This window comes from Lytechinus variegatus, chromosome 19 (genome assembly GCF_018143015.1).
Source record: "Lytechinus variegatus isolate NC3 chromosome 19, Lvar_3.0, whole genome shotgun sequence".
Taxonomy (NCBI): Eukaryota; Metazoa; Echinodermata; class Echinoidea; order Temnopleuroida; family Toxopneustidae; genus Lytechinus; species Lytechinus variegatus.
Genome location: NC_054758.1, coordinates 4,863,302 through 4,878,719, shown reverse-complemented (window position 1 = coordinate 4,878,719; position 15,418 = coordinate 4,863,302). Strand labels below are relative to the sequence as shown.

General features: G+C 34.7%; 1 protein-coding gene across 1 annotated transcript in view; it reads right to left on the bottom strand.

The window, feature by feature from the left end:
• Positions 1-5,145: 5,145 nt before the first annotated feature.
• Positions 5,146-15,418, bottom strand: part of LOC121405703 — a 31,192-nt gene continuing 20,919 nt past the window's right edge. The window contains exons 17-23 of the mRNA XM_041596623.1: positions 15,039-15,152; positions 9,904-9,994; positions 8,548-8,684; positions 8,185-8,374; positions 7,652-7,710; positions 6,969-7,091; positions 5,146-6,381 (exon numbers count right to left, since the gene is read on the bottom strand). Coding sequence (XP_041452557.1) covers positions 6,322-6,381; positions 6,969-7,091; positions 7,652-7,710; positions 8,185-8,374; positions 8,548-8,684; positions 9,904-9,994; positions 15,039-15,152 — 774 coding nt within the window. The 3' untranslated portion in view covers positions 5,146-6,321. The remainder of the gene's footprint in view (positions 6,382-6,968; positions 7,092-7,651; positions 7,711-8,184; positions 8,375-8,547; positions 8,685-9,903; positions 9,995-15,038; positions 15,153-15,418) is intronic.

Genomic DNA, 15,418 nt, shown 5'->3' with positions numbered 1-15,418 from the left:
TAAAAAAAATATCATCAATCTCTTACAATATCCACCAAAGTACAGCAGGAATGTGAAAAACCTCCCGAAATACAAATTCCAAGAGATGATTTAAACAGAAATGTTGACATTAAGCGCATTTGAATCATAAAATACTAAAATTTGATCAAAATTAATAATAGGGCAAAAACGTTATAAGGAAAACTCTCTCTATCGATTGAAAATTGTGTTTCTCCCCCCCCCCCCCATCGGATAAAAAATGTGTTTCTTGCCCCCCCCCCCCATCGGTTTAAAAAAATGTGTTTCTTCCCACATTCTACAATTTCTACTTCGGAGGTGAATTCCAGTTAAGTTTCACTCAAATCACAATTTTCGAGTGAGCGTGTGAAAGGTCCGATGATGCTTAAGACGAATTGCAATAATCATTACAATAATGATTCAAGATTCACGTGTGAAAAGGACCTAAGCTTTTCAAATTTTTTAAAGTAAATCAGATCACGTTGATGTAGAGTATTTTCAATGTCAGAAGTCGGGCAGAGTCAGATTTGGAGTTAGTTATCTTATTAAGTTTCAATTCATTCCCGAGGCGGGGCTTTTCATAGTTTGTTTATTTTCATTTTTAATAAAGTGACCTTAACATTATCATTTTGACCAATTTTGCAGCATCTGCATTGCCATTTCTTTAAGGAGGTTTGACGGTTACTATGCCCCGGGAAGGATAAAAAGATGTCCATATGATTTACAGAGAAACACTTTTGGGAGAGAAAAGTTTGGAGATACTTGTCGTTAAGATGTCTCATTGCTTTCCTTTCACGCATCATTTCAAATACAGTTAGCATCGCCTACTAGATAAACCTCAATATTTTTAAAGATATCATAGATATTGTGACTTTTACTCGGTCGTTTTGTTCCTTTTCCATCAAATCCTTCATCATGTTTACAGCACTTCATGTTTTTTCATATATATTTTTTCATACAATTTCAATTTTTCATCAAACAAAATCATCACATCAGGGGCCACTTCAGTTGCGCCAGGGTATTTTAATTTGGAAGTATAAAGACCTATGAGCCCGTATTCTAAACTCAGGTTTAAATGAAACCCTGGTTTGAAGTTATGGTTTAACTATGGAGAGCAAATTGGGGCATGAATCCCTAACAGCACACATCCAATTTATTTACTCATATGACACTCATATTGTTCATATTTGTCAAGGAATGATAACTGAAGTATTTTAAAGTATTTTTCTTCATTATGAAAGCTAAAGGCTGAAACAAAATAGTAAACATCATAAATATACAATACAAACAGAATTTTTGACTTTTTTGGCTCCCCATGAGAGTTAGACCATGGCCTAAGTTAAACCTGACTTCACAATACCTGTCAAAGGTTGATGTCATTTTTTCTTCTCTCTCTCTCTCAACTGAATAATATCGAGTTACACGACTCAAACCCTTTTGTTTCTACTCTCCTTTTAATTTCATTACTTCTCTTCTTTAATTTTTCCTTCATTTGTTCACTCTCCCCATTTTGTCACTACTCTAAGAATTGTAATGTTAGCCTTCCACTCCCCCACCCCCTCTCGCAGTGTTGTCCAAGTACCCATTATCATTAAAGTGACCCAAGTTGTGGATAATATGTAGATAGCCTCAATAAAATATATATGGAATGCATGATTGCGACACAAATAGCACCCGAACTTTTACACCGTCTTCATATTCATTCAAAGATACAAATCACAAAAGACATATCTTGATTAATTCTATTGTTCCTGATGAGAAGTATTTATTTCTATTTGTACATACACATAGAGTTTCTATAATCTTTCTATACATTTAAGATCATACTACATGATTCATTTCAATTCATACATGCACAAGGATATAATAAAAAGAAAAAGGGTAATATGCTTACATAAAACCAATCAACTTACGATACGGCAATGCTCCCCCTTTCACCTACATCTACTTATAACATCCATTGATTTTGTAGTGAACAACATACATGTATTATGCCTAATGTAAATCTTGAATATTTTCTCCTTCAAATGTTTTTCAAATGCTTTTTCACCCAGAAACTAATATATTTGGCGACAACAAAAATCCGAATAAGAAATTCTTCACAAGAAATACAAGTATGTTGACTAAATTCAGTTATAATCTAGAATCTACCACAGTGCTTTTAGAAGCTAGTCTGCCAAACGTATAAATACTGTACATCAAAATACAAATGCTGCAAAAATGTTGATTATGATGATAACACGGTTCTTGTATAGCTCAGATCCCACTATAACGTCCATATGTGCTTCCAAAGGACTTGGATGTTATTACCCTGGCTTTAGCCCCACGGCCTTTTAAAGCACGGAAACAATTCAAGGAATAAATTCGTGCCAGGTACCCATTCATCTCACCTGGGTTGAGTGCAGCACAATGTGGACAATTTCTTGCTGAAGGAAATTACGCCATGGTTGGGATTCGAACCCACGGCCCTCTGCTTCGAAGTCAGAAGACTAATCCACTGGGCCACAACGCTCCACATGTGCGCTTTCAATCCCTTTCACCCAACAGTGGGCTTGACAGATAAAATCCACTAGTGATCAATGAACGTTGTAGCCAAAGCCAGAGTCAAGGTGTGTTAATTTCATTGTACCAAAAACTAAGTATTTTTCTTTAAATGTCATAACATGGAATGAATTTGTTACACATAATGAAATATTTACACACTACTTACACATGATTTGAATATTAAATATTAATCAAGGTGAAAGACTTGAATACATTGCTTCACATATAGAAATACACATACACCTAACAGAGCCTTGGTCGGTTTCACACAACCCTAAATAAGTCTAAGTTCATGGACATCCCATGGAGATGTGTGAGATGTATACGAGTACAATACACATTTCAAGGGATTGCCTTAAAAGCTAAACTGATGACGGTTTCGTGAAAACTGGGCCCTGAATACAAAAACAATGTCTAAACGGTATAATATGAATACATAAACCTCAATTAGACACAATATAATGTAGAATTCATTATTTTCATCCTCAACTGACAATCCACATAAATATACACAAACCTAGGCCTATTTGTAAGATCACTTATCAACATCAAGTATCATTAATGATTCAATACTTTTAATCAAAATCAAGGTGTCTCTCTTGAGGTAAATTACAAATTTGAGATGAATTTCTGACTCAAAAATTCATAACATATGACAATTGATAATTAAAAAAAACAGTCATTAAGAATGTTCAATATTTTAAAAAGTAATATCAATATACAATGCCTTAACTCATAATCATTAATAACAATAATGGAATACATGATTTAAATTTGATTTTACTGGGGACTCTATACAAACCAAAAAATTAATACTAACACTATTTACGTCAGGGAAATGTATAAATCATTATTTCAGTTATTCTTTTAAAAAGAAATCCTTTGCAATATCATTTATTACTTTAAAAAAAACAGCTTCATAAAATACCTTCAAATTACATTGTTTCTCTGATATAACCGGTTCTTTGAGATTCAAAACTTGGAATGGAAAAATACACTATCAATTATGTTAATTTGAATTTTAAGAAATATTTTCTCCCTCAGAATTCTTTTTTTAATTCTTGCCAACATTTCCTCAGATAATATATTACTTCCTTAGATAATATACATGTATATTCAATATATATATAAAAAGTTGTTCTAGTCTGTTTGTATTAATGAATCTGTACATCAATCTTTTACCAGTAACAATTATATATACATAAGAACTCTTTGTTTACTACAAATATACGCTCATCAATTGTTCTAGACATACATGTTCAGTACATTTGATACCATATTTTGTATTTACAACATTTAATCTTCAACTAAGAGCATATACAACACTGATAATCTGAATTGAAGTTTAGAGCATTAGGTTATCCAAAGAACTAGATACAGTATATATCATTGACACTTCCTGCCAAGAATGCATTGATTTACCCCAAAGGAAAGTTACCAATATATAATGTGAATCAATATCATGTTTGCATGAATATCAAACATATTTACATATTACATAATGCATGATAGACATACATGTAGATACATGTATGATATATAAGCTATTAATAAAGTAGAGTCATATATTCATAATTATCATACACAACACATTTACAATAAAAATTTGCATACTAGAATAATTGCTAGGCCTATGACTGTTGAATACAAGAAATCCAAGAATAAATTTTAATTTCATGTAGCGGAATAAATGTATATTACAGAAATACAGATAAAACTTTTTGATTCTAGAAAGTGAAAATAAATTGCCACAGCTTATACCTGAATTGCATTTTATAGATTACAATCATCATTGTTCTAGACTGACATTAAAAAGCAAGAAATATTCAAGTCACACAACTAGACTTCAAACAAATTCTTAAGACGTCAAAAAGGAGAAATGTTTGAGTCATAGAAGCAGACTCTGAATGAATTTCTAAAAAACATTAAACAGAAAGATATATTTGAGACATACAAGACTACTATAAAACTCTAAGACACATACCCTTTGATACCATACACTACATTGCAATGCAGTATTAAATGTACAGCCATCCTAAAAAGTATAAATCTATAAACATAGATGCTGGAGATAAAGAAAGAAATTTGAGACTGTATCTGAAACATCTCATCCAACTCGCAACATGATTAACATCAGCACGACCTTTGAACTTTGACACTGTAAAAAAGTTTGTATCACCAAGAGCACTCACGAAATCCCCTTGGGAAAAGGGATATAGGTGATAAATTTAGAAAGTAATCCCATTGTTTATCAAAGTGAGTTTTTTATAATTTTGTTAGATAGTGTGAGTATATAAAGGGACCCCCCCCCCCCATCCTAAAAGGAGGGTTTGAGATTCTAAATAATACTGATTCTACTACAGATAAGAAATGATTCCAACTACGTGTAATATATCCAGAGAAGGGGGTGGGTATATTAATCAATCAAACTACACTGAACTTTAAAGAGCCACCCCCCCCCCTCCCTTCCGACCTTGACCCAAAATAATTTCTAAAAATATTCCATTTATTCTTTATTCTCGTATTTTTTTTCTTTCCTTCATTTTTTTCTATTTTTATTATTTCCCCCTTTCTGATTTCCTCCCTCTTCCCCTCCCCATTTCTTTACCCCCACCCCCATTTTCTCTTTTCTCTCTCTCTGCCACTTTTCAAAACAAATACCTTAACCTTATTCTTTTTCAATTTAGCATCTTTCAAAATGATGTACATAACAATAACTTCTTTGACATATAAATTTGTAATTTTATCATTTCTATTATACCCCCTCCCTCCTGCCCCTCAGTGACGAGACTCTGACAATCTGACAACCAAGAAGATGAACAGGTCAAAGGTCACATTCCACGACCTCTTCAAGAGACATGTTTGTTTACACAAGGTCAAGTGCAAGAAAACTCCTCTTCTCACTATTCCCAAGGGTGCGTCATCGATACCTGTAAATCTTTAAAGGGTTCGGTAACCGATACGACGCAATCGCTGCATGAGAGCCGTCGGTGGCATCAGAACTGGGAACCCAGACCGATATTTATCAATTTTCCTCAAACTAAATCATGTTTCTGACTAAAATGGGGGCAGAGACCTTCCTTATCTACTGATCAGGTCGACCGACATTTGAGGTTGTGTCAGAGACAGCCAATTATAATTTGAGAATATAGAGTTTGTGTCCTATTTAACAAAAAGGTACATCTTTGAACTTGCCAAATCATGGATAATGACAACAGATATGATTTAAAAGGAAGTAAAGCAGCTAAGGGAGGGGTTCAGGGTGCAATGTATGAAAGATTATTTGTAAGATGAGGCTCTGATCTGAAGCGTTTGTGAATGATTGAAGAAATTCTCTGTTCTAATTAAACGCATGTGATTTTGTTGTTTTTCTTGATGACGAAAATTAATTGGGTCTTGTAATTTCATCTTGGATATACACACTCCATTGTGATGACTGTTCAAATATTGACATGTTCACACTATGTCTTAGTTGTACCCCTTACGTGTTCACACTATGTCTTATTTGGTACCCCCTTACGTGTTCACACTATGTCTTATTTGATATCCCCTCCTTAGGTGTTCACACTATGTCTTAGTTGGTTCCCCTTACATGTTCACACTACAACTTAGTTGGTTCCCCTTACGTGTTCACACTACCGTAAGTCTGTAGTGGTACCCCTTACATGTTCACACTGTCTTAGTTGGTTCCCCTTCCATGTTCACACTTATGTCTTAGTTGGTACCCCCGGATGTGTTAACACTGCGTCTTAGTTGCTACCTGACCATGTTCACACTGTCTTAGTTGGTACCCCCGACCAGGGCCAGAAGAATCTTCTTGTAATCTCCCGATGTATCATCCTGTGTATTAAAAAATAATAATTGAATAGTAATAATATACAACAAGGCATAAGCTATTTTGTGTCTCGCCCACTTATGAAAATAACCAGAAATATCGTGATTTGCAAGGGCACACAACAGAATTGTATAAAAACTTCATTGTGAAATAACTGGGATGGAATAACATTTGTCATTAGAGTTTTGCATATAAACTTGAATGTTGACCTCAAAATGAACTTTGACCTTACCATATGACCTCTGAATACAATAACATGCAGGTCTCTTAAGTACACCTACCAGCCAAGTTTGGTTTAAAAGTGACTTGCGGTTGCAGAGTTATGTGTCATAACATTGACCTCAAAATGATGTTTGACCTAACCATGTGACCTCTGATTGCGCCATAACATGCAGGTCTCCTCGGTACATCTACAACCCAAGTTAGGGTGAAAAGTGACTTACGGTTGCGGAGTTATGTGCCATTATGTTTGTGACGGACAACAGACGAACGACATCTATTTTCAAACTTTGACTACCAACATAATTTTTTGAATTACTACATAGCTGGTTTAAGACTAACCCTTTATAAGGAATGATATTTGAATACTCACAGCAATAAATTGTCCCAAGGTTTGTTGATACGCCGACTGGAACTCTCCTTTGATGTTCAACATGTCGACCTCGGCACGGGAGATTACAATTCTCTTCAATGTATCGTCATCTGTACCAGCACCCTAAAGGTAAAATAAAAATTGAAATATTAAAACAATAGGACGACCTGCAGTGGAATATGTGGAAATAATTTTTCTCTTTTAAAAAAAAGTGTCAATATACATATATTATAATGGATGGCTCAAATTGGAATATCAGAAATATTCAACAAGTTAGGCCCAATATTGCATAAATCATGGATGAGTGTAATCAGCCAAAAAAAGTGAATTTGTTCTGGTATCCCATGAAGAAAAGACATCTCATATAATCATTATCATATATTAATGACAATTATATGTAAAACTGTTCAAAAATGACTATTAACCTTATCCAAGTGGAAATTCCAACCATGATTTATTGGGTGAGTCTGAACAATACTCGCATTTTGCATGATATTTCTGTAACATGACAAATAGCCAAAACATTAAACGCTACATTTCACTCTTCCGGGTCTTATGCATCTCCTGAATTCAAGTTTGCATATTCAAGGCATGCATACAAGTTGATTTCCATCTCTGACATGTGGGCGAAGTCTGAGAACTAATAAGGGGGCAGGGAGTGATTCCCCTCCCATACCACTTACCTTCATGGTCTTATAGAGTTTGTCTGAGAAGTATTTGTGCTTGTTACGGACACACCTCACTGTGAAAGATAATATCAACAAAATTATAGTAATAATAATATCATTAACAATAACAATAAAATGATATTAATGATATAAAATTCTTTTTCAGCACATAACACATAGCTGAGCATGCCCATAGGCAGTTATATAAATACAAAAGGTATAAATTGAGAAATAAAATTAGAAAGTAATTGAAGAGTTTTGGGGCAGTGAGTTCATCACACGTTAACCAGCAAAGTCTTAAACTTATCTGAATCATGTATATTTCCATTATATCAATACAATACTTCTAACATAATACTAATGAACATTTATAAAGCACTTTATACCTTTTGTTACTACGCACTGTACAATCATAGAAAATTTCTTAATGCACCTTTTGCTTTTTAAATTCTACTTTTATTTATTTCCTGGGGAGGGGGGCTCTGTTGCAACATACAAGAAACATTGAACAGACAATCACTATTTCTCTTCTTCTTTGGCTGACTTACCGACTGTTAACATCGCATCTTTCAGATCTCCCGACATCTCTCTCTTGATGGACTGCTCGATGTCATGCTTGCCGAGCTTCCCGTACTCCTCGAATGTCGCCCTCAGCTGGGCGTAGCTCCTCGACATCATGATCACGTTGAAGCGAGACTCGTCTGTACCCCACTTAGCTTCCCCAGCCTTGTATAGGGCCTGTACAGAGAAAGGATTAGTTCTTTAAATCGATTTTCAGTCAAAGGCAATGTTTAGACTAGCCTGTATCTGAAGATATCCCTCTGGCCTTGAGCACGGAGACTAGGAGCCACTCCAGCCCATTACCCCCCCCCCTCAACCCCTTCCAAGGAGAAAGACAGACTCCATCTCACCTCTGCATCGGCTTTAGCTTTATCAGGATCCACCTCATCTCCTTCTGGTCTGGATCCCTGGAGCACAGAGACCAGGAGCCGTTCAAAGTGACCGGACGTATCATCAGCAATGGCCTCTTCCAACTCTTCTCCATATGCTGTATAAAGAAATGATATTGCAATGATAACAAGTCCAAATCCATATACTAAGTCACCATCTAGCTTAAAGCCAGGATGGATCGGAAAAGAAGACCACTGGATCATAGCTATTAATTAATTTCTCTCCCCAGCATCCATGCGGATCTCTTCTGATTTGTATGAACTGGTATACAGCCAGAATGATATATTACCTAGCAATAATCATGATACTTTTGGCATCATTTCTTCCGGTTCAGCAATCATGGACTTGCCTTTGCAACATGAACTGCAAGTATGGGAACCTCAATAAAAGAGACATCCTCTATGAACGCATTATGTGCAGAAAACTCATTCCTTTAGCATGCGTTGTGTGTATTCTATTAATCTTTCCTGTTGTTTGCCCCCCAAAAATGACAAGAATCTCTTCAAAGTCGCCCACAATTAACTTTTAGTTTATCACACATTGTAAAGACCTCAAATCCTATACTACAAAATAATATATAATTGAACAAACACAGATACATTTGTGCTCAAAAGTCAGCAAACCCCACCACAAAATGCACTCCTTCATGCTGAGTGTTGAATGCAGACAACGACCACACAATGTTCGGTTAGCCCAGAGAAACAAACTTTATGGAATGTATTATTTTACCACCTGACTTCACAATTGAATATTTATAAACATGGCAGAACTTGAACACTTTAAATATGGGATTTTCCGGTGGGGTTCACTATAAACTTTTGAGCACCACTGTATATATATCCAAGACTGAGAACCATGCATTGAAAGGCTTGGCCAGACCACAGATCAGCCTAGCGTTCGATTAGACTCTGAAGTCTGCAGTATACAAATAGTGAATAGGCATGAGTGCGATGGTGCGAAATCTCGCACCATTGCACGAATAAGAATATTCGCTATTTGTGTTGTACAACGCCTCGGAATCTAGCGAAAATATGAAAAAAACAAGAGTTTTTCCCTCCAGTAATCTATGAAAAGGGAGCAAAAATATTGAAAGCGAAAAGCGAAATCCCACATGCCGGGCCCACAAGCGCACATGATCTTGGACAGCATTGTGCATTTAGCCAGCGGGCTGTACGCGCATTGTCACGTCACCTCCTAAAGCCGTGCAATGGTACATTTTGGATGGTACGTCTTGTGTGCAACGGTACGAATGTGTGACATTCAGCCTCCCATTTGATCGCGTACAACAAGCTAAGTAGGCGTTGTACAATACTTACCGTCTTCATACACTGTTTTTATGGCTTCTATTGAGCTGTTAGTTCTAGTACACAGGATCTCAATCAGGATCTCCTCATTGGTTCCCAAGCCCTGAAAAGAAAAACAGACATAATAGTAGACTGGCCAAAACAATTTTTATACTTTGGACGGCAAAGTTTGTTAATGCATCTTAATGCTTGGCATCTCAGCTAAAACTCTTGCAAAAATACCCAGAAATAGCGTACCGTCGGATGCCATTTTTGCGTGAAAGTTTTAATTTTTAGCATAAAAAATGTCGAAAATCACGCATTTTGATATTTTGATTGAATATGTTAACATTTTTTATTATCTTTGATATGCGATTCTTTTTATTTGGTTTTTCAAAATATAAGTCTCATAAATAAACATTTCAAATTTGAATATTACACACACGTACATGGCACAATGAAACATAAAACCTCAATTTTTTTCTTCGATTTAAATTCTTTTATCCATCGAATGTATAGTAAATGTCCTAATGCCACAAATATTTTTTAAAAATTCAAATAAGATGGAAGATATCTCATTTCATGTTATCCGAAAGGAGACAATGTGTATTTTACAATGTGCGCATTCTGAATGAAAACTTGAACATACCGTACATAATTACATGTGTAAGTACATACTAATAGTACTTATAATAGAACAATTACCCTTCCTCTCAAAACATTTAAGTTTCTCTATACAAATACAAATATATTTCAATTTATTATTTGTAGTATTAGTAGATATCTGAAAACGAATATTTTAAAGAGAAATGCCAATAGTTGCAGTAAACACTGATTTTATGAGAAATTCTCATGACGAAAATCTTGCTTTGAAGAGCAGTATACCCCAGTTTCCCTTATCAATTCTCTTCTCCGAGTACTACAAACCCTATTGCCCTCAAGCATGAAATTTAAGTATAGAAACACCTGTTTCTTGACCTCGGTCCGAAGATAACACACCCCAGCATCAACGGTCACAGCAGGGGGCCACACACGATGGATTGCAATGTGTGTAGTTCTGGTGAGTGCATGGAGTTCCATGTATACACGCGTTGATAGAAACTTTTTTCTTCCTTTCTTTCTTTCTCTCTCTCTTTCTTCCTTCCTCTCTCTCTTTCTTCCTTCCTTCCTTCCTTTCTATCTTCTAAAGGCAGACAATTCTTACGTAATAGCACAGCTGTTGTTTATCATTTCGTCCTTGGCTCAACGCTCGTTTACTGGCCCGTGGTGGTGAAATTGAGACAAGGGGATTACCTGGCCAAGATGGGTTTATCGGGGTTGGAAATGTTGTTGAGATTTTTCAAATGAAAAATGGGGTATAGGACCGCAGTTTGCAGTCTGAAGTGCGGTCGAGAATCAAACGGGAGATTCACGTAATGGTAAAACAAGGCTTAATTGTCAGTATATCACCAAGGATCTAGATATGGTACAATTTCATAACTGAACTTTGTGAAATCTTGAAATCTACGCTGAAAAATGTTCATACTGAAGATCACCAACACAGATAAGCACACGTGGGACAGTGTATTATTATTGCTCTGAATGTCGGCCCGACACTTGACCTGAATCCTGTGCTTATTTGCTGATTTCTCAGCAATTAAACAATTTCTTCCAGAACACTTTGGCACATATGTTTTATTTATACAAACAGACACTTTGGTGGTCATTTCATTAGATTCTGTACTAACTCATTTTGATATCGTTACAACAACTGGCATTTACCTTTAAGCACCTTTTGTAATTAACTATTAATGCGCGCGTGAAACGCGAGTTGAAATTTGTTGTAAACTAATATGAAAAGGAGATTTTAAGTAGTTTTTAGAATGAATATAAAAGTATACATAAAATGCAAGCACGCAGAGTTGAAAAGGAATTCTTCCAATGGTTGACAGAATCTAGCTGCTACACCAAATTGGCCTGGTCATGTTAGTAAAATTTTCAACCCACTGCAAGAGAGAAGTTCATTGTAAGTATAAATGGACAAAGTGGATTATAATCACCTTCACATTTTTTACAGACGTTTCCAAAATAGCTGAGTCAGAAATAGCCGGCTTCCCATGTATCATTACATTTTAACCATTATAAAATATATAACCTAAACTGTCTAGCGAATTAATATAAACGTTTTCATTGCACATGACCATTAAGAATTTGCTATTATGACGGCCATCTTTGAATTTTTATGGAAAAAACAACTTTTTAACGAAATACTATGTATATTGTCAATATACGTTACTTGATATTGCTCTAAAATGATACCTAAAATGATACCAGTGTGCCCGTGACAAGAAATTTCTCTTGTCACAGGCACACTACCTAATTGCACCTTGGACTTTCCTTGTTGGAAGATCAATGCCTTGCTCTATCGTGTATACTGCAATTACTTAATTGCAATTCTCAATCTATGGAAAACTGCACAATTGCAGGACTCTTTGTTCTGATTGTAAGCTCAGACACCAATGATATAATGTTTCGTTATGAACTTTTAAAAACGTGGATTTAATTGAATCGGTTTTTACAATGATCTAGGACTTTGTTTATAACCACTTTCTGTTCTTCAGATTTTGAGTGTTGTCAATCATGAGCATACGGCCACAACAAGAATTATCTGTTTGTGTGCTTTCTTTCAAAAACAGTAATGTTAAAACTACACCGCCGGTTTTAAAGAGGATGATCATAACATGGAGTAGCTCCATGATCATAGCAAGTATTGTACACTACAGTGTGTCCCACAAACATGTAAATGGCACTTTAACAGAGTATAATGTGAAATTACTAAATCCTATAATATAATTTATGTACAGTAATCATAAATTAGCATTTTTTCATACAATTGGCTTGGAATTTCATGCGTACCTATTATTCATTAAACAAAGAATTTTCATATTTTAGAATCTAGAAGGCACTGTTTCATGCAACTACGATCTCTTTTAATTGATCAGCACTGTAAAAAATATTGGGTAAAATTTTAACCACGAGGATAATTATGTGTCCAACCAGTTTGGGGCAGTATTTTATCCAATAATGGAATATTGCAATTACTTTAGAATGGGAAAATTTTCATCACACTGGATAAATAAAAATGCCCCAAAGAAATGCCCAATGTTGGTTGGACACATAATTACCCTCATGGAGCACTTTTACCCAATATTTTTTTAGAGTGAATTCATTAGACCAGAAATAATAAATAGATCGGTCTATAACCATTTGAATGAGCTAAAAGTTTTCATATTTGGAGAAAGATGTTTGAAATACCAAAAGAGTAGGCTCTTAGAGTTCACATTTTAATTCTTTTTTTTCAAATCTCATTTCTTCACATGCATTGTCATGTTGGGATATGCAGTCGTATGACCATCATGACAAACGAATCTAAAGGCTAATGACCAGAGTCCAGCGCAGATATTGAAATAAAGATTGAATGTATAATTTTACCTGTGCACGTACAGTATTATATGTTTCATACTACAATATATGAGCATGGACCTATGATAACAGCAAATGCGAAAATTGAATGTAAACATAGATTTGTTGTAATCAAGTAAAATGAACTGAGTAAAAACCAAGAAACTTTTATGACTATACTTATTCATATTTTCACATAAAGATGTTATTTCTTCAATAAACATAGCAGCATAACTCTACAAACATAAACATAATCCTCAAATCATGACGGGTATCGCAATGACCTATATACTGTATGTATAAATAGTATATAATCATGTGTAATATAGATGTATTATGCGCCGTTTGTTTTTATAAAACATGCGCTTCAGGTAAATGTACATTGTTTTCTTTCGAATCACATAAAATGATATATCTTACATCTTATTTCAATTTTTTTCGCTACATGTGACATGACAACAATTATCATGTGTTTATTCGATGAATGGGTTAAAATGGACTACTTTGAGATGTAGAACACAAACATTCTATACTAATGATAGTTTTCACAAACTTATATTTTGAGTAAATCACAATTTTGTGTTCCATATAGCCATATATGTGTGTGTAATATTCCACTTTGAAATGTATATTTATTAGGCTTTTAATTTACCACATATAAGAATGATTGCATATCAAAATAAAAAAAGTGTAATAAAAAACTTTAACATATTCCGTCAAAATATCAAAATATGTGATTTCTACAATCTTTCAGATTTTACGCGAAAATGATACTTTCACACAAAAGTGCACTTAGCATCCGCCCGTACCTTATTCCTTAGTATTTGCGCAAGATTAAGCTGGGATGCCAAGATATGACAAATTCTGCTATCCAAATTTCCAAAGTATAAAATCTCTTAGTATGTACTTTATACATGTAATTATGAACATAATGTACGGTATGTTCAATTTTTAATTCAAAATGCGCCTCTGGTAAAATATACATTAACCCTTTTCGGATAACAAAAAATAAAATATCTTCCATCTTAACTGAAAATTCTTGTAAGATTTGTAACATTAGGACATTTACTATACATTCAATGGGTAAACGCATTTAAATCAAAGAATTTAAGTTGTGTAAAATAACTTCAAACTATTTGATACATGTAGTTTTCACAAACTTTTTTTGGAGGAAATCGTTGTTTTATGTTTCACTGCACCATATACATGCGTGTAATATTCAAATTTGAAATGTATATTTATCAGACTTATGACTTGAAAATTCAAATAAAACGAATCGCATATCAAAGGAAATTAAAAAATGTGAACCTATTCCGTCAAAATGTAAAAATGTGTGATTTTCGACATTCTTTCAGATTTCACGCTAAAAAGACACTTTTATGCAAAAGGTTTGCCAGGCCACAGACCGGGTAATAATACCTAAAGTCCCTTTGGAAGCAAACTAAAGACATTAGATGATTACATAATATCCACTATATGAGAACTTAATTATTATTATCATCATCACCATCATCATCACCATCATCATCACCATCATCATCATCATCATCACCATCGCCATCATCACCATCATCATCATTATCATCATCATCATCATCACCATCATCACCATCATCATCATCATTATTATAATTATTATAATTTCTTTAATATCAGCTTAGTTTATGTGCTAAGCACAAGTTACATGCAAGTATGGAAAAAGACTGGTAAATATCCACATCTCTTACCTTGACTGCCTTGTTGAGTTGATAAGCATCGTACTGAGCAGGGGTCATCATCAGTCCTTGTACAACATCTAGGAGTTTACCACTCAACTCACTCTTGAGTTCTTTCAATAAATCCTGTTTGGAAAGAAAGAGAGAGAAGATATCAGACATGGGTCTAAAATATTAAGGTCACACAAACATTCTTGCAGGAATTATGTCTTCTGCATTTTCATTAACCTGTTGCAAATGACCTATGAGGCATTGCAGGCACTGAAGTCTATGTCCGATTCAAAATCAAGCATAAGTCCTTTGATTAAACACAAATTAATTTGTGTTCTTTTGAAACATACACTTCTTTTTGGTTTCCAATTGAAAATAAGTTTCTCGCAATGCCCTATTAG